The sequence below is a fragment of the Malus sylvestris genome, chromosome 12, assembly GCF_916048215.2.
Source record: "Malus sylvestris chromosome 12, drMalSylv7.2, whole genome shotgun sequence".
Taxonomy (NCBI): domain Eukaryota; kingdom Viridiplantae; phylum Streptophyta; class Magnoliopsida; order Rosales; family Rosaceae; genus Malus; species Malus sylvestris.
This window is the reverse complement of record NC_062271.1, coordinates 27,545,953-27,565,455: the sequence shown is the minus strand read 5'-3', so window position 1 is coordinate 27,565,455 and position 19,503 is coordinate 27,545,953. Positions and strand designations below refer to the sequence as shown.

At 38.0% G+C, this 19,503-nt stretch overlaps 2 protein-coding genes across 3 annotated transcripts; both read right to left on the bottom strand.

Moving 5' to 3' along the window:
* Positions 1 to 3,656: 3,656 nt before the first annotated feature.
* LOC126594141 (solute carrier family 40 member 3, chloroplastic-like) lies at positions 3,657 to 8,942 on the bottom strand. Of its 2 annotated transcripts, none has more exons than XM_050260351.1 (14): positions 8,252 to 8,942; positions 7,514 to 7,727; positions 7,336 to 7,399; positions 7,061 to 7,185; positions 6,889 to 6,978; positions 6,627 to 6,800; positions 6,449 to 6,523; positions 6,077 to 6,178; positions 5,875 to 5,992; positions 5,620 to 5,766; positions 4,974 to 5,080; positions 4,793 to 4,906; positions 4,066 to 4,368; positions 3,657 to 3,971 (listed from the first exon to the last, which is right to left on the bottom strand). In XM_050260351.1, the coding sequence occupies exons 1-13, from the start codon at positions 8,437 to 8,439 to the stop codon at positions 4,072 to 4,074; spliced, it is 1,815 nt and encodes a 604-aa protein (XP_050116308.1). In that variant the 5' UTR covers positions 8,440 to 8,942; the 3' UTR covers positions 3,657 to 3,971; positions 4,066 to 4,071. The 2 variants fall into 2 exon arrangements, with proteins under 2 accessions (XP_050116308.1, XP_050116309.1); XM_050260352.1 differs by having other exon boundaries at positions 7,514 to 7,724.
* Positions 8,943 to 11,224: 2,282 nt separating this feature from the next.
* LOC126592323 (probable pectinesterase 55) lies at positions 11,225 to 14,214 on the bottom strand (the record flags this gene model as incomplete). The annotated part of the gene is made up of 5 exons (XM_050258023.1): positions 11,225 to 11,387; positions 12,931 to 13,172; positions 13,269 to 13,499; positions 13,796 to 13,955; positions 14,054 to 14,214. Coding segments are annotated over 5 exons (957 nt in total), but the record flags the coding sequence as incomplete, so codon positions are not given.
* Positions 14,215 to 19,503: the final 5,289 nt, after the last annotated feature.

Here is a 19,503-nt window from a genome sequence, read left to right as displayed (position 1 = left end):
GAGCCTTACTTTTGACTTTTTCCCAACAAGTAAAAATGAATTTGATTCATCAATCAAACGAAAAAATAAGAAGAATTGATTCCAAATAGGAGAAGCATTAGATGAGTAGTGTAAAGTGTTTTTTATTTTAGTGTGAAAGTTGGTCTCTAATTTGATTTGGATCTCATGATTTCAAGTAACGGAATAATGTTAGTTTCAACTTTTGAATTAAATTTCATGGTTCTAAATAACAGAGTGTGCAAAAAAATATTCTGTTTAAAATTAATTATGCATATTTAAAGTGTATTTTAAATTCTCATATATAAGAGAAAATCGAGTTTTTAAAACTCTAAACTTATTATAATAGAAAACAATCGATCTCTTAACCTAACCTAATCATTTTAACCCATTCTCCACTCAAACTAAACAATTAACCAAATTTGAGAGCTTATCTTGAAATTCTGCTCAAATAAAAAGAATGCAGCTCTTGCTAACAAAACATCAAACACGTTTCTAATTTCAGCAGCACCTTTAAGTTCGGTAGTTCTTGATCCATTTAGGCCACTATTTTGCTACTTCCGTGAATTTTATTCACTGAAATTTTTAACTTTAATCTTAATTATTGAAAACAGAGTTTAATAGCAAAAAACCTTGATGACACTTTCACTATTTCATCTAAGAAAAAGCAACGACAGGACATAACAACAACAAAAGAAGAACAGTAAATTAACATTAATTTTGGTAAATCATAGCATGCAAATATATAATATAAATGATGAGAAGTAAAATATCGCGGGAGTACGATTATTTTCCTTATTTTTTCTATTTTCTTCTATTTGAATAGTTAAGTCACGTTAACATCTCATATTAATTTTTTATACAAAGATAAAGATAAAATAAAAGAATGTAAGAGGAATGGATGAAAAGAGATGAAAAGAAAAGAGTAGATAATCCTAATCCAATTTCGCGAGCAATGAGCAGAAGGAAAGCACTCTTACCAACATAAAGTTGACAGCAGCAGCAGGAGGACTGGACTAGAGGAAGAAGAAAGATGTAAAATGCACGCGACAAACACGGGGACGTGATATTTTAGGGTTTGCATTATATTTTTAGATATCACGATTACCATTTAGGTTATACTAATATACATCTGTTAAAAAAATATAATTATATAAAAAATTCCATCTAATCATCTTCAGTTAAGGGTTATATGTCATTTTCATCCTTCTCCAAATTAAGAGTAAAACAGAATTTGCTAAACAAAATCAAGCCTAAATTTAACCAAGATCAGACTACATATAGCAAGCCTCAAGCCCCTTGACCAGCCCTAACACGTGTATTTCAAGCCAAGATAACAAATTCACCTAACATGATTTGAGATGAAAAAGTTTAACCTACAATATTTGTATATTGATTTTTGAAGGGTAGCCAGAAAGGCTGCGCTAGGTCTTTTATAAATGAAAATGACCTTAATTTTTAACAAAATTGTTAAAAATGACTCAAATATAAATTTTGAATTATCTTGTAACATTGACAATAATGAGAATCAGAACTCAGAAGAATAAAAGTTCTAGCATTTTATTTATTTATTATTCTATAAAAAGGAAACAAGAAGATAGGTGAAGTTTTTTGGTAAATTACTAAAGCGAAGTGATATTGAAATGATGTCATGAATGACAACTATCTTTTCAGAGGGAAGCAGCATTTAGTTTCTCTTAATTAAAAAAAAAACAAATGATTATTAGTCAAAACTCAAAAGCTTTCACTTTCAAGTGATTAATTTTTTTATTTCCCAAAGCTGATAGATTGATTATACACAAAGATAGTCTTCATGTTTTCGACATATTTTCGACGAGGAGTCGAGGACTTCTATATGACCTGATGAGCGATTGGTTACGTGATTTTTAATAGAGTTTCGGAGTATTTGATATTTTGAGTGTTACAACTATTAAATTTTTTTATTAGAAGTATAAAAATTAAAATCTAATGATTAAAACTTTTGGAGTATAATATATACTAAAGCACGATAAATATTTAGTTGGTCCAAACCTAACATACTGTTTTATGACCTATTATTAATGTTTTTACTCTGATATGATACTCACAAGTTTAGTTTATGATTGCAAAATCAAATTGAGAACATATTGTTTAACTGATTGTATATCCATTTTTTGTAATCAACACCAGAACTAGGTCACATAATTTAAGAGAGAAAATCCGATACACAACCGGGATACACTCCATATTTTGCCCTAGATTAGAGGTGCTGAAATCGATAGTCTTTTATTAAGATATTCAATTAAGGTGTTATAATATCCATGCATAGGCATAGCACAGATACAAACGTAGGAGTTTGACAGGAATAGTTTTATTATTTGTTCTTGGAAGAAGGGGTCGAACAATCGTGACGGGTACGTGCTGTTACTGTTAGTAAATTGGAAACCCAATGCCCGCAGATGTTTATGTTAATGTAGCAAACTAACAACAATTAACCCAGTTTTCTATAACTCTTTCCCCCAAAACAGAAAAAAAATAAATAAATAAAGAATAGGGCTTTGTGTAATACGAGGGAGATGAGATGCCATAGCGCAATCTGGCAAATTTCTATGTCCACTGTCAGGACTCGGGCTCTCACTGCCTTGCATTCTAGTTGTAATCAAAGTTTTTGGCATATCATTAAACAAGAAGATTCTCAATGTATAAGAAACACGAGTTATTACTTCAAGTGTTATAACATAATTGGATGAATATTGAAAAATATATTTTCTCACCATTTATATTATAATACATGGTATATTGATATACCAACTTGTATTTTAGTTAAGTTAAACAATACCATCAGTCACCAATATTATACTAAACTATCAACCACCTTAAACTCATGCAGGCACTCACACTGATTGTGCACTCAATTTTTTGAAGCTGGACCACCAGAGTTTAAAGAGTTTGGGGTGGATTTAGGAGAGTCTAGGATTGCTTAGAGGGGTTACAAAAATTGTTTTACAGAGAAAGACCTGTCATATACTTTGTCAAGAAGTTCTTGGGCTTTTAATAAAAATGTTGACATTTTTCTATTAGCAGAATCAATGATGAATATAAGTGCTTCCTACAAAATCAATCCCCAACGAGCCTTGGTGGGAATAATCTGCATTGATAAAAGTCAAATTTCATTTATGTGTTTTTCGAGGGATGCGGTTTACAAACACTCGCTTAGTGGGCAAAATCTTAAGTGTAGCCGGAATATGTCCTCTCTGTCTCACATCCTCCCTCAATATACGATATGTCAAATCCATCCCTCCACCAATTGCAACAGTATGTGCCAACGAGGCCAAAAGAAACGTGCAAGGAATCTAGGAGCTAGTTTTTGTATGACCAAGATAAAGTAGTACAAACCAATTGCAGTAGCCCGTTTGAAATTATTGGTACAAAATCCACAACTTTTCACCTTTGTGTGCTCACACCAAAAAGATGGCTAATTTCTCAACTTTTGGTGCTTTTTTTCTCTGCTTTTTTACTGCCTTCATGGCTTTAATGAGAAAGCTATGATGCACCAGGGGAACAAGATGCAAAGTTACCATGAATGAGGGAACCTCAGGAGGAAAAAATGGAATACGATTCACAGCAATATTTCGGCAACCCTGTGAAGGAATTCAGTTCGCACTTCGAATAAAGCATGATTGCCAGGGAACAAAGATTTTGAATAAATTCAATGCTTTACAAATGTTTCAAAATGTATGTACAAAGTTGAGCCAGCTGTAGCTATATAAGCGCATGAACTGCGACCAATAAAACGTATGAACAAAGATATTATTCAAAGGCGCGTTACAGATTCTACACTACAGCCAATAAAACACATGAACTGCGACCATGAGCGACAAAATATACCTCACTGTACTATTGATAGAAAAACATGGGCATTGTAAAAGGTAGTGCTATATCTTGATTCTGAATAACGTAGAACAGCCTTTGCACCAGGGCCACAGAAAGTAAAACTGCAGATAATGCAATTAAGATAGTTCATTCAGATTTGGCAGACATGTAAAATGTATAAGAATTAATGGACTCAAACGAGTAAAAAGAACTTACATCAAATTATTGACACCGAGCATCGAAAGAGAAAAGACTTCTTTGCTCATCTGTTGGATTCAACAACCATCGGCAGAACATCCACGCCGCCCCAACCACTGATAGGAGTGATAGAACTGCTAGAAAGCCAAAATGTGACACGTCATTGGCGATTATTGCAATTCCCAACATTGTAAACTCTGCCAGACTAGCAACAGCAACTTCTGTTGTGCCGATAATATTTGCTTTGGACGATGGAATCCCAGTTTGAAGAATCTGTGCTGCCACAACATCGTATGACATGTGCCCCAGCCTTGATAATACCTGCATATAAAAAGGTACACAAAAATAAAGATACAATAAAATGTCCAAAAAGCACAACAAAACGCACTTGTTCCCCAATATTCTTTGTTCTCCAATATTCTTTCTAGTACATATAATTGCAAGTGGAGCATCTGCTAATACAAATGAAACGTTTACTTTGATGACTAGTCGATGCAGGCGGCAGTCACTACTGAAATCTCCTCAGAATAAGAAACCTCAACATTACTCAAATTTACAGATTTAGCAAAGCAATCTAAGAATCAACAATTCTGAAAAGAATCCATCGTCATGCTCTAAGATCCAACCTAATATCATAAGTCCCATTTCTAATCAAATCACTACTTGATTTTCTTAGCAGCTCATACGTAACTATCATCCAAATCCCAAACCTTGTTTAGAAAAAACAAGAATGATAAATTCTTACAATCAAACACAAGAAGAATAGAAGGGGCCTCTGCTGGGAGGAAGATCCACTACAATAAACAGCAACAGCAACGGTGAGAAGTGAAGCTTGAAATATTAATCCAGCTGCTCCTGCCTGGAAAAGAAGCTCCATTAGATATAGACAGACTATAATGTGATGATAATTATGCAAATTAGCCAACCTTTAAGATGCCAAGTCGCCTGACGAGGCTTGCAGACACAAATGTCGCTGCAACACCCATAAAAGCACATAGTCCACTAAAACCCCCAATAATAGATGGATTTAGACCTGTTGAACAATGTCACAGTATCTTGGAGTTAGAATTGGGCTTACAAAATATTTATATAGCCACAGCATAAGAGGCATATAAATGTCTATAAGAAAATCGATGATGAAGTCGTATTCACACTAAAGCATGATTTAAGCGATCTCCTTGTTTTGCCTACACTGTAGATGTAATAAACAATATGCATGAATCAGCAGGGTCAGTGACTACTAGATGTTGTGCTTGAAAACCTTTTCTCATCACAAATGAAATTTATTGTTATTAGCACGTGCATTAATTGGGAATATTTCAGGGTGGTGTGCTATTGGGTCCAACTCTCTTGGCCGAACTTCCTTATTTTCCCATCCATGTATTTCCTCCCCCTGATGAATAATGTTTACTCCTAAATGCATGTTGATTAGAGCCTGTTTTAACTGAGCCATTCGGTGCTTTCAGAACCTGTACCTTGAATTTATTGAAAACGAAGGTCTTTCATAAAATGCATGTAAAAGGCAACAAACTTCCAACCAAAAAATATAAGCCGAAAGGGCATGACAAGTACCACTTTGCGTTAAAAATGCTGTCATCAAACTGCCTGGAGTGAGTACAACATTAAAATAGAGCAGCACATATGCTAGGCTAGCAGGAAGAACTGGTTGCTGCATGTACTCCTTCCATCCAAGTTTAATAGCTGCCACACCTTTATCCACTGATTAAACAGAACCAGTTAGGAACTTAGGACAGTATCAGAAGTATCTTGCAGTTACAAAACCGGTGGTCAGACTTATTTGTATAAAGATAGAAGTACCAAATTTACCTATGTCGTTGGTATCAAACAGAGATACTTCAGTGGATGTTCTACAACAAGTTTGTGAACATTTTGGGCGGTCAAGAACCCCGCTAGAAAGCTTGTTGGTCAAACATGTGAGAACAATCTGAGGAATGGAAATTCCTAGTCAATAATAAAAGAGCATTTTTCAAGCAAAACATTGAAACAGAGTAAGGAGAAGAGAAATTACGGCAAAAGGCAACGACCACACCATCAAACCTCCCGAAAATTTCAAGCATGTTACTGGGTCATACTTTGATAGAAGAATGCCAAATAGGGATGCACCAGCAATCTGTAATTAATACAAAGTTATAAATCTCCTCAAGCTTCCCTAAACATTGTCATCCTTTTTATTTTAAGTTTTGACCTAAATTATCATCTACCAGATTTAATCTGAATATTATGTACAATAACCATAACCACATGCTGAAAATTTGTTTAAATCTAAGGAATATTTGCATATTAAATTTCAAATAAATGGGCACATATGTCACCATTGACATCATATGAAAAATCCACGCGTTATCATTAAAGAAATTTTTTTCATAAGATTAGAAAATACCTCACAAAGAAGATCAATTCGATAAAGAACAGCATTTGCTTGGGCAAGCGCAATAGGCCTGTTCACTCCTGCCAACTGTTTACGTGGGAATTCTAGTTTAGGCCAAAGATAACTTGGAAAGATAAAACTATGTGCGTGCACGTGTATGTATCGTAACGAAATGTCAAAATAGCAGTACCAGCACCACCCAATCACGCTCCATAGCGACCCCCAATGCGACACCAGATAGCCTCTCTACAGCCCCAGCTAGTACAAGTACAATGAACCAAGGGCGGTGAAGAAGGGATGACGCAGAAGGAGGAACACAATGCGCATGGATTATCATCGCTGCAGATAACAACTGAGCAGCTGCCTGAGAGAAAGAAAACAGTTAGAACACAGAAGTTTAGGATATTCATCCTGCACACATCTTTGGGTGCAATGCAAATCAAACTACTCACCTGGATAATATTAAGACAGTTACACGCAGGTACTCTGGGGAAATGATCCATAAGTGTGCCAACTAAGGGGCCTCCAGCAATTATCGCAAGCTGTTTAAAATGAATTTGATCTAGTTAGGAAGTGTAGTTTCCTACTGCTTTTTCCTATTACTTAATTTATCTCAATGGCAACCTTACTAAAGAAACCTATGAACGCCACCGGTAGAAGGCTTGGATATATCAATGCGATAGCAGAGGGCCAAGCGAAATTCCAAAATTGCTCCACTAAATTTCCAGCTAGACAACTAGCATAAAAAGCTGAAAAATTATGCCCGTCGGGTCAGAAATCACCACAAGGATTCCAAATCATTCACATCAACTATTTTATAATTCAAATGACACATCAAAGACAGCTTAGGAAGGACACATCACCATGCTTTACTTGGACCATTGAAGGAAGGCACTTACCATATAATCCCATTGGATGGGCTGGAGTAGCTGCAAGTGTATGTTGCTCCTCTTTTGATAAAACCTAAACAAAGGTAAAAAATGGCATGATAAATCTGACAAGACCTAACTGTAATGCAGTACTGAAGTGGTAATGAAAACGAAAAAGAAAAGGTTCATAGACCATCATGTAACTTACTGGCAGTGTCGTCAAAAGACAATCTACATAAGTATCTTCAGTTAGTAAACTCAAAGATTCAGTGTCCAGCATATCAACAATTGGGACCGAGCAACTAGAGCAACCAGGCTCTGCAATGGATGATTCCTCCTGGACCTCATTGTCAGTAGCCACGTGGCTGAAGTGTGCATCGGTGTTGGTTATTGAGCACCTTGAACTAAAACTGTCGAATCTGCTATCCAAGGAGCAGGAAAAGTAACGGGGTTAATAAACACATTTCCGTAGTTCTGTCAAGTCATGATCCATGGTTAGATTTTTTTTCACTTACTTTCCTCTAACTAGTTACTGACAATTCAAGATTCAAAGTGTTTTTTTACTACAATATTGCTATTGCTTTAGAATTTTTGAACTCAACTCTTAAAAGGTATCCAAAAATTTATTTCATGCAAACATAAAAAGAACCTTGATAGATACCATTAAATACAAGTCCCACTAAGATATAACAATCCAAAATTCAAACTTCCCACTAAGATATAACAATCCAAAATTCAAACTTTCTGCCCTTCTAGTTTATCTTATTTTCCCTTTTCATCCCATTTTCCTTCACTATTTATCAATCAAACAAGCTTGTCATTAACTTGATTACAACTTTGACTACCAATTGAAGTAAAAACTTTCAAAATTCCATAACATTCTTCCATTTTCTTTCACTTTCTCAGCAAAACCAAAAGACATACAAACACAAAGCACAAAGCTCACCTCTGAGAGCCCACAGATAGGTGCCTCAAACCCAACCACCTGCGAGAATCGATTCGATAGCGAATTCGAGAGGAAGGCCGTGGTTGCCTCGATAAAACAGAAGCACGGCAAGCAGAAAATAAGCTAGTAGATGAATTGGAGAGATAATACTGTGAGAGAGTAACCCCGCAACTGCAACCCAAAGCCATTGATTCTGCTGGCTCCAAAGCTTCAAATCCCAGTTGGGTTCTTGCCCACTCATGCAGACTCCACAACTAAGCTACCCTTTTGCTCAGTTTCTCAGTTTGCTCAGAGAATCCCAGAGGGCAACCTCAAGAATCTTAAAGTTTGGTTTTTTGGGGTTAATTGTTTCTGTGTTGTAGGGTTGTAATTCAAAAGAGAGGAACTTGGTGCAGATAAATCAAGATTTTTCTGATGTTTTGAGTTTGCCTTGCAGAATTGTTGACAATCCCAGATTGGTTCCTCTCAGACTCCATGAACTATGAATAAAAATTAGGATTTTAGGGGTGGAATTTTTGTGAGTAAATGGAAAGAGAGGGATTTGGTGATATAAAACTGACCATTTCAATTATTTTCTGGGGCATATTTTCTGTGGGTTTTAGCTTGGTTACATGGCCTTATCCATGTATGGTGTTTCCTGAGTCCCGCTTGGCGGACAGTTCAAAGTGGTATTTCTATACGTCTCATCTTTTGTGGCTCTAAAATTTGATGGGTGAAAAGAGTTTGAACTTTGAAGGTGTGTAGGGTTGAGGATTGCGGGCCATGAGTGTCTACGTGGACAAATAAATGGACACCTTGTCATGATGGATATCCAATTTTACACGTAAGCATTTGGAATATGAAGCAACTAATAAAAGAAGGATTTTTTTTTTTGACAAAAAATAAATAGAAGAAGGATTTGCCTTCGAGATTCCTAGTGTATCCAGAACACGAGCTAGTACATTGCGTGTCATGATATAAGTGAAGACATACTAAATTTTTTTTATTATGTCTCAATTTAGAGGGATGTATTCTATTGAGATTTTAAAAGATTTTAAAGAGTTTATAAAATTTGTGGAGTTTAATGGAGTATCATGGACTGTATGTGTATTTTAGGTGAATTCATTCAAATCTTAGGGTTTTTTTTTTTTTTTTTTTTTGTGGGGGTTGGGTTGGAAGTCTGATTTTCCAAAGCTTAAACAACACCATAAAATCATAAAATCTGGCTTGTATTTTGTGTACATATAAAAATCTCTCTCTCCTCAATAAGTCTTAGTTTTATGTGTTTTAAGTTTTTTAAGGTTAATACAAAGATGAGTCGTCAACTCATTACTTATCACATCATGAATTTTACAACAATGATTAGATGTCATGTGTTTTTAAGTTCTCGATTGAGATTTCAAAAATAGGAAAACGACCTACTATTAATGATGCTAATTGTCCACAACTTGCTTCTTACCACTTATTAGCCAAGCATGTTTTGATTTTTTTTTAAAGATATCGGTGAAATTAGGATTGCATTTTGCACATGAAATGCGGAATAATTCCCTTGTTTTCACAGGGTTGGGAAGTAGAAAATTTCTTTTCTGTTTTCGATAATGCTTAAAAAGTAACAAGGAAATCGCATTTTATTGGGATATAAAATTGGGAACTTTAACGAAAAGCACCTGGTACTGTTCACTTTAACGAAAAACCACATTTTTACACTAAAAAGTCAATCCTGGTACTATTCACTTTACCCTTTATTTTGTCCTTATCATTAAAACTCAAAGTTTTCAAGCTATTTTCATTAGTTTTCCTTATAAAATTTGACATTTTCAATTGTAAATTACTCATTCGAGAAGTCTATCAAAAATTAATCCCATTCCACTTTCATCACTTGCAAGTTGAATAAAAAATCCAAGTGAGTTTGGTATATGAAATAATCCTGTCTAAGATTCGAGAGGAAAAAAGTTAGGATTTCTAATGTTATTAATTATATTTGGAAAAAAAATGTTATTAATTATAAAAAATTGATAAATCCTACTCATTAGTGGAAATTGATGTAAAAAGTAAATTCTGATTTGCGAGATATTAATTTATATGAATTATTCATCTATCTTATCTTTTCATTAGTGGAAATTGATGTAAAAAGTAAATTCTGATTTGCAAGATGGTAGGTCGTCCTCCTTCAGTTCATGCTAAAAAAAATTGGATAAAATTCGATAAACCACATGGAATACAGTACTTGGTACAGAAGAATAAAGTAATGAGACATAAGAAGAATTAATTCATTAACAATACAAGGGCCTTTAATTTTAAATGTTATTTAGCTAAAAATCAATATTTTTTTTACCAATTAGCCATGTATATATTAATGACCTATTTTTGTTTTAGGCCTAATCAACAGCTTATTTTTATTAATTAGACATATGTTAACGATGAATGCCACGTGGACTTTCAGTCATTATAGAACATGACTCTTTTATCCTTCTATCTCTCTCCACTCTGGAGGAATGAATGTGAGATCGTTGAGACCCATGAGTTCATGGTAAGGAGGGGTTACAAGTTAACTTGCTGGTTTTGCTATCGTTTCAAACTATACAATGTCGTGTATGTTTGACTATTCACATCTAATATTGTAACTTTTTATAGACCGTTTGAATAATAAATTTCCTTAATTCGACGATAATAAATAAGATTATGTAACTCATAACCTAAATTTACAGATTCTACGTAACAAAAGTTGCAATGCAGTTTTGAATCTGTATTGACCTATTTCTAAATATAGAAAATATGAGAAAGGAGGTGTTAGTTGTCGTGGCTGCTAGCAGTAGTGATAATTTCGATAATTTCGATAATTTCATTTATTTTGAATTTGAGTATCACAATACATGATTGATCTTGTTATAATTAAAATAAATATTGTTGATACATTATTAATATTGTAGTTTGTTATGGATTAATACAAAATCACCCTAATTTTAATTTGCTCGAAGGATTTTATTAAAGTGCTTAATTTGGGTGCTTTTCTAGCCATCCATCTTGGTTTATGAAAGAAGCTGTATCTGTTAAAATCCTCACTTCCTGAGCCGTTTGGTTCTTCTCCCAGTTGATACGGTGTTCCCTGTTTGCTCCATCTCCTTTGCATTCCACCTCTGCAAACTCAATTGTACCCCTGCAGTTCCATATGTCAAAAGTAATTCACTAAATTGTGATTTTATTTATTTAGGGGGTGTAGTCAAATGAGGATCTTAAAGGATTTTAAAAGATTTTAGAATCATGATGTAGTCAACTAGGATTTTAAAAGACTTTAAAAAATTCATTCAAATACAGGGGTAGTCAATTAAAGGATTTTAAAAAACTTTAGAATCCTGATGTAGTCAACTGAGATTTTAAAGGATTTTTATAGAGTCCATGCAAATCTATTGGTATTAAAAAATTCATAGATTTTGAAGGATTTCTTTCAATAAGAGATTTTGTAGGATTTGAGAAGTGATTATAAGCATAACAAAATCCTACCTTCACCCTTAGGATTTCTTTTCAACCCCCTTGTTCTTTCTCTCTCTCCATTCTGCAACTCGATCTTTCTTTCTCACTCTCCATTTTCTTTCAGACATAGAACTTGCCAACCTGATTTCTTTTCACGTTCATCTATTTTGCCCCAGTTGCAAACTTGAATTTTTTCAATTTTTTATTTCCTTTATTTTGGAATGTGTAATAGTATTTATTGTAATGCTTTGATGGGAAGTGTTAATAGCTACTAACAGTTCTTGTAATGATTATGCGTTCTATTTGAATGTGTTAAATTTTTACCATGTTAATTGAACTCTTGGAAATTACTACTAAGAATCTTATTGCCAATTCAAGCTTTCTGTTCTTTTTTGTGTAATCATGTTCCAAAGCCTATTTATATTGGTAACTGTACTTAGACTGAATAACACATTATGAACTAATCAATTCTTGAGGAAAAATGGTTAATTTTGAGACATTTGATTTAAGAAGCACTACTTGTTTTGATTAGTTAAAATTATTTTTCGTAAAGAAATCACAATTCAAATGTGAAAGGGAAAGAAAAGACATATTTGATTGGTTTATATTTCCATATCAATACATATACATATATATATATGTTTATGTCTTTTTCAGATTGTGCATTAATAAAAGAATTTATGTTGTAGGAGTCAAAAAAGAAATCCATAGGAATCTATAATAGAAATCCATAATAATTTGTTAAAATCCATATGGAATTGTAGAATCTATTAAAATCCTTTGAAATTTGTCACTTAAAAAAATCCATTAAAATCCTCTGAAATCTAAATTGAGTACACCCCCTTAAATTGACTACACCCCCTATTTTTATACAAATGATATTCTGTTTTATATTGATCTAAATTTCGAGAGAAGATATTCAAACTCGGGTACATAGAGAGGAGCACATTCACTCTAACCAAAGTGGCTTAGCCTAGCCTCTAGACAAATCGATATTCTAAACAACCATAATCGACGGATTGGAGAAATCGACCTTAGATATAGATGAGCAACACCAACTAACCTAATTCAGTTCCCACATTCCATAGCTTAGGGTTTTTTTGTAGATAGGGTCTAGGGTTTAGACGTGGCTCATTGACTGGCCAACTAGCCTAACTCGAAGTCCAGTTATATTGTAATATTATCATTCAGAAAATCGACTAGGAGATTGAAAAAGGATTACAACTTACTCATGGCCTGCATTCCATGGATTACCCCAACCCTGTGGGGTGATAATATTGTCCATGTCTGTCCGGTAAAACAATACTCTTGAATGAGTCCCATATGCCCTTCCCAGATTAGCAGGGCCACTTCCAGTAATATGGCAATCTTTGAATACAAACCCAGAGGGGTCGTCTGCTCCACCTCGACCATTGGCTGTAATATAGGCAGTTCCCCCTATCACGTCCGTTCGTGAAATTAGTGTGCATTTCTGCAAACAATTAATATTTAAGGTTAATTAATCAAAAGATCATGAGGAAAATAAAGAGCTTTAATTAGTTAATGAAAGGATTCAGGTTTTAATCACCTCATAAATTGATTGGCCATGGCCCCAAATGAAGTCTATAAGTCCTTCAATGGTGCAATCGTAGAAATAGTGACGACCTTTGGCATCACTCAATGTGTCTTGCAAGCTAGAAAAGCTACAGTGATAAAAACTTGCTTTATCTCCAGATACATCTAGGGCAACTGCCCATGTAGTGGTCTTCCTTTTTCCATTGGCATCCAATAGATCAGTACCAAGATTGTCGTATGTATTCTGTTAAAGACAATTTTTTTTAACACAATTATGAATTAATTATAACCAAAATATGTAAGTAATGTTGAAGAGTTACATATCCAAGATAAGCCGAGCCGTATAATATTGATTTGCAACTAACTACCCAAGATATTAAAACGATTGCTTGTATATATGTGAAAATAAGTGTGAGATTTGTCACAACTCCACCCCAAGCCCTCAAGTTTGTAGGGCATAACGGCCCAACTGGTGGTTAGCGACCCTTATGTGTGGTACAATTAAAATATTATAAGTTTAAGCTAGGCTTGATATTTAACCTTGAAGATTATATTTCGTGCCACAAAATTATCTGCACGTGCTTTAAATGTAGGACTAGTGAGAATACTTCCACCGTCCGCATATTGGATCAAAGGTTGGCGATCAGAGTCTCCTTCAATATAGATGTATGGTTTGTCTACTGCGATCTGAACTTTTTCACTACATACATAAAAGTAGCTAGCGGATTAGAGCAATGAATTAATACTACAGATTAGAAACAAAAACTGTACTGAACTTTGAGATGATAGTTTACTTACGTGTAGATACCATAGTTGATGTGAATTCGAGTCCACGCAGTGTTATTTGGTGCTACGGAATCAATGGCTTGTTGCACCGAGGTAAAATTTCCTAGGCCATTCGGATCGACTATGATGGTACTTATAACATTGTCTTGAAGATTATAGATCCCCGGGACATACCTTATGTTTGTACCATACTTGACCAATCCCGAAACTACCGAGCACCGGCCAACGCTATACTGTCAAGGACCCAGAAGAGTTCCCCTCCGACCAGGAGGCCAATCACTACTCGACACGTGTCAAGATTAGAAGCCAATCAGAGCGCAGCACGTGTCGACATCAAGAACCAATCACAACATGACACATGTCAATGTGACAAAGCTACAAGTTTTTCTATAAATAGGGGTCATTCCCCCACAATATTGCCTAATGCCATTTTGTGTTAAATCATTCACAAGAACTCACTAAATTGAGAGCTTGATCCTTTGTACTTGTGTAAGCCCTTCACTACTAATAAGAACTCCTCTACTCCGTGGACGTAGCCAATCTGGGTGAACCACGTACATCCTGTGTTTGCTTCTCTGTCTCTATTCATTCACGTACTTATCCTCACTAGTGACTGAAGCAACCAAGCAACCAAGTGAAGGTCACAAAACCTGACACTTTCTGTTGCACCAAAGTCTTCGCTGATTTTGTGCATCAACATTTGGCGCCGTCTGTGGGAAACGACACTTATTCCTACTCTCTTCAGCTGTGTCAAGCTGGTTTCTATCATTCGTACACTTTCTTTTGACCAGGCATCCCTCTCCAACATGGGAAGCGAAGGAAGCCACAGCACACAGAATGACACCCCCCTTGCACATAGTGCGAAACAACGAAAGAAGGAAGGAAAACGAGTTCTTCTTCAAGCTAAAGTCGATGAGTTGGAAGCTCAGAACAACAAGATAGCAATGAAGAATGAGGTCCTCCAGGAGCAATATGAGAAGCTCTTCGAGACACTCCACGAAGCTAGGCAAGCTCAGACACGCGAGCTTGTTGCCCCCGTGGAAGTCAACCATCAACTGGGTGCCCTCCAACATGGAGGGTCACATGCATTCGACATAGATATCCCTGATAGGGAACAGATTACCCCTCGACTTGATAATCAACATGAGGCTTCTCTTAACCCAGTTGCTTCAACCCGAACCATGAGAAGTGGAGGGAGACACCTCTTTACTGAAGGGGCAGAAGGATCGAAAGCCGTCTTTCGCGATTGTCGGGATTTCCTGAAGCAACGTCGAGAGAATTCCATCCATATAAGCTCAAAGATTAATGACCCAAGGATTTCTGAGAGACTCGGTCCCCTGCCACGGCCCAAGCCGGCCACCAATTTGGGGAAGGGGCAACAAGTCCCAGAGAGACATGAGGGTACAGGGGACTCAGAGGTGTTCCGACAGACATACCCTGGAAGCCAGTACAGCGAGTCCAGGGAAAAATCACATGCCCTTGATCAAACCTTCCTAATTCCAAGAGGAGATGGAGATTTACGAAAGAAAGCTCCAGTGACACATAACTCCGCTCAGGACCCCCTTGTCCTACAACTTCTTGAGGAAGTAAACAAGTTGAAGGCTGAACGTCAGGCTGAAATACCTGACTGGAACCAACCCAGGCCTGGCCCTCTTACAAGGAGGATCCTCAACACCCCCCTTCAAGCAAAGACAAAGCAAAAGCTTGGCTTGCAACTTTATACTGGAAAAGAGGACCCGATTGAGCACCTTAACCTCTTTGAGTCCACCATGGCATACCGGATGCACACCGACGAAGAGCGATGTCTTCTCTTCCCCTCCACCCTCTCTGGTGGAGCTCTAAATTGGTATTGTCGTCTTACACCTGAGACGGTAGACTCATTTGAGGAATTGAGGAAACTATTTGTTTCCCAACACATTTTCCAAACCGATCGCTTGCACTCTGCAGATGACTTGTACACTATCCGCCAGAAGCCAGACGAGTCATTACGTATGTATGCTGGCCGCTTCAGCCATGAATACTCCCGGTGTGCCGAAGCAGATGACAAGACTGCCCTCAAAGCCTTCACGGCAGGCCTACGTGATTGTTTCTTTAAATACATGATCAATGCCAATACTTGGAAGACTTACTCTGAGGTGATGGCGCAGGCTTATAACCATGCCTCCGCCGAGGCAAAGACATATCAGGAGAAACCCCCTACAACCATCCTTTATCAACAAGTGGGAGGTGGAAGCCAGACTCACCTAAATGAGAAGACCTCGACTTCCCAAACAGCAGTGGCACCTCCCCATGCCTTGCATAATGCTTCACCGAATCAACAGACATATCAATTTCAAGGCAAGAGGAAGGATTTCCATCCTCACCACTCTCCTTTCAGTAAAAAGAGTAAGGGACACTATCCCGATAACCAAGGGTATCGCCACAATAACGCTCGCCCCCAGGCAGTCAATGCAGTGGGTCAAACCCGCGTCAAGATACCCCCTACCCCAAGGTATGAGACATACACGCCCTTGAATGCCACATGCGCGACCATTTACCCCAGCATAGCTCACCTGATACCAAAACCAAAGCCGAGGCACCCAGATTACACGCCCCCGAATAACGCGGGCACGTTTTGTTGCTACCATGAGCATAACGGCCATGATAGCGAGAAATGTATCATCCTCCGTGATCGTATTGAAGCTTTGGCACGAGAAGGAAAAATTGATCAATTCCTTCTTCACCCTCAAAGGGATAACCGTAACCAACGCCAGGTGAATGTCATATATTCCATAAGCGGCGGCACACCCATATCTGAATCTTCCAATAGGGCCATGAAAAACAGTGAACGAAGTCTGAGGCCTGGTCACCAAGTGTTTCACGTGGAAGACATCAGGGGAGGGAAGTATCAAAAACCTAACTGGGATCCGATATGTTTCTACCCTGAGGAAGAAAGAGGCATCATCTACCCTCATAACGACCCATTGATCGTGGAGGCTCACATAGCCAACTTTGATGTTCGACGAATCCTCGTAGACACAGGGGCTTCGGTCAATATCATGTTTGCCGAAGCTTTCAGGGCGCTCAGTGTAGCTGAACACTTGCTCGATCGCTCGATTTCTCCTCTGATAAGCTTCTCCGGTGATATCGTACAACCCTTAGGGAGCATACATTTACCCTTTACTATTGGTACAGGCCCTTACACGGCTACCATTACCACTAACTTCCTAGTGGTTGACTGCCCAACGGCATACAATGTCATCTTTGGGCGCACAGGCATCAATGATCTCAAGGCTATGGTATCCACGCATATGCTGTTGATGAAATTTCCAACCCCCCATGGCAACGGCTACATCAGAAGAGATCAGCTTAGTGCACGATCATGTTACAACACTTCAGTTAAGCAACAACACTTGCCCGGACCCAAGGAAACCCTGTCTGTACATGACCAAGTCACAAAGACCAGCCTAGATAAAGCGAACTTGGATCTTCCTGATAGCAACAATCAACCCGATGATCCTCGAGATGACTCTTTCACCCAGCAAGCCCAACCTGCTGAAGAGTTGGAGAAGGTACCTATCTCAAGAGATTATCCAGATCGCATGGTGAAGATTGGCACCACATTGTCACCACCCCTTCGGTTAGCATTGATATCTTTTTTGAAAGAGAACACTGAAGTCTTCGCCTGGTCATACGAGGACATGCCAGGCATCTCTCCCGATGTCATCTGTCATCGTTTGAGTATTGACCCCAAGATCAAGCCGGTGAGACAGAAGCGAAGATCTTATGACGCTGAACGATACGAGGCAATGAAAGCAGAAGTTGAAAAACTCAAAGGCATAGGCTTTGTCCGCGAAGTCAATTACCCGACATGGGTAGCAAATGTGGTCCTTGTTAAGAAAAATCCGACCAAAGAAAGTCTTTTGCTTCAAAAGGTCTTGTGGAGAATGTGTGTTGACTACACCGACCTAAACAAAGGGTGTCCGAAAGATAGCTTCCCTCTTCCTCTTATTGACAGACTTATAGACTCTACGGCCGGGTGTGAACTCCTGAGCTTCATGGATGCTTACTCAGGATACAACCAAATCCTCATGAACCCTTCGGATCAAGAACACACAGCCTTCACTACCGACAGAGGACTATACTGCTATAAAGTCATGCCTTTCGGCCTAAAGAATGCAGGAGCGACTTATCAGAGACTAGTCAACTCAATGTTCGCCGAGCAGATTGGGAAGAGCATGGAAGTTTACGTTGATGATATGTTAGTCAAGAGCAAACATGCTGACCAACACATCACCAACCTATCTGAAACTTTCACTATTTTGAAGAGGTATCGAATGAGGTTAAACCCCAACAAATGTGCCTTCGGCGTAGGCTCTGGCAAATTCTTAGGTTTCATGATTAGCCAACGAGGCATTGAAGCTAATCCCGAGAAGATCAAAGCAATCCTCGACATGAAGGAACCGATAACTTCAAAGGACATCCAGAGCCTTACTGGCAAGGTGGCAGCCTTAACCAGGTTCATTTCTAAGGCCACAGACAAATGTGCTCCCTTTTTTAAAGCACTTAAGGGAAGTAGGAAGTACATTACATGGACTGATGAATGTGCCGAGGCATTCAAAAACCTCAAGGAGTACATGAGTAAAGCCCCTCTACTCTCCAAGCCCGAGGTAGGAGACATTCTCATTATCTACCTATCGGTATCAGCTTCAGCCGTAAGTTCCGTTCTCATTCGAAAGGATGGGAATATTGAGCGACCTGTCTACTACGCTAGCAAAGCCCTACAAGATGCGGAGACACGATACTCCAACATTGAGAAATTAGCTCTAGCATTGGTCATGTCTGCTCGGAAACTTCGCCCTTATTTCCAAGCACACGCCATCATCGTGCTTACCAATCACCCTCTTCGACAGATACTCCAGAGTCCTGACACGTCTGGGCGAATGATCAAATGGGCGATAGCATTGGGTGAGTTTGACATCTCCTACCAACCAAAACCAGCTGAAAAAGGTCAAGCAGTAGCAGATTTCATTGCCGACTTCACATATCCGGTTGACATTGCTTCTACACCTGAAGCAGTAGCTTCATTACCATCGGAAGCTCAGAAAGTAGAATCAACGACCTCAGCATGGAGTCTGTATGTTGATGGCTCATCCAACCAACAGGGCTGTGGAGCGGGACTAGTCTTGACTACGCCCGACAAAGTAGCAATGGAGTATGCTCTTCGTTTCAAATTCAAGGCATCAAACAATGAGGCCGAGTATGAAGCCCTTCTAGCAGGATTACGTTTGGCCAAACACCTCGGGGTTAAACAAATTGATATTTTCAGTGACTCCCAATTAGTGGTCAACCAGGTTACCAACAACTTTGATGCTAAGGACAGCTCCATGGCAGCATATCTTGCGCAAACACAACTTTTGCTCAAGCACTTCCACTACCAGATCACCCAAGTTCCTCGAGCGGCAAACAGTCATGCAGACGCC

Bases quoted from the DNA above. Each gene is read 5' to 3' on its own strand.
- LOC126594141 (XM_050260351.1), bottom strand. From the start codon at position 8,439: ATGGCTTTGGGTTGCAGTTGCGGGGTTACTCTCTCACAGTATTATCTC. The intron at 7,186-7,335 runs GTAAGTGCCTTC...ATAATTTTTCAG, and splicing joins CCATCCAATGGGATTATATG to CTTTTTATGCTAGTTGTCTA. The intron at 6,524-6,626 runs GTACTGCTATTT...CCACGTAAACAG, and splicing joins AGCGTGATTGGGTGGTGCTG to TTGGCAGGAGTGAACAGGCC.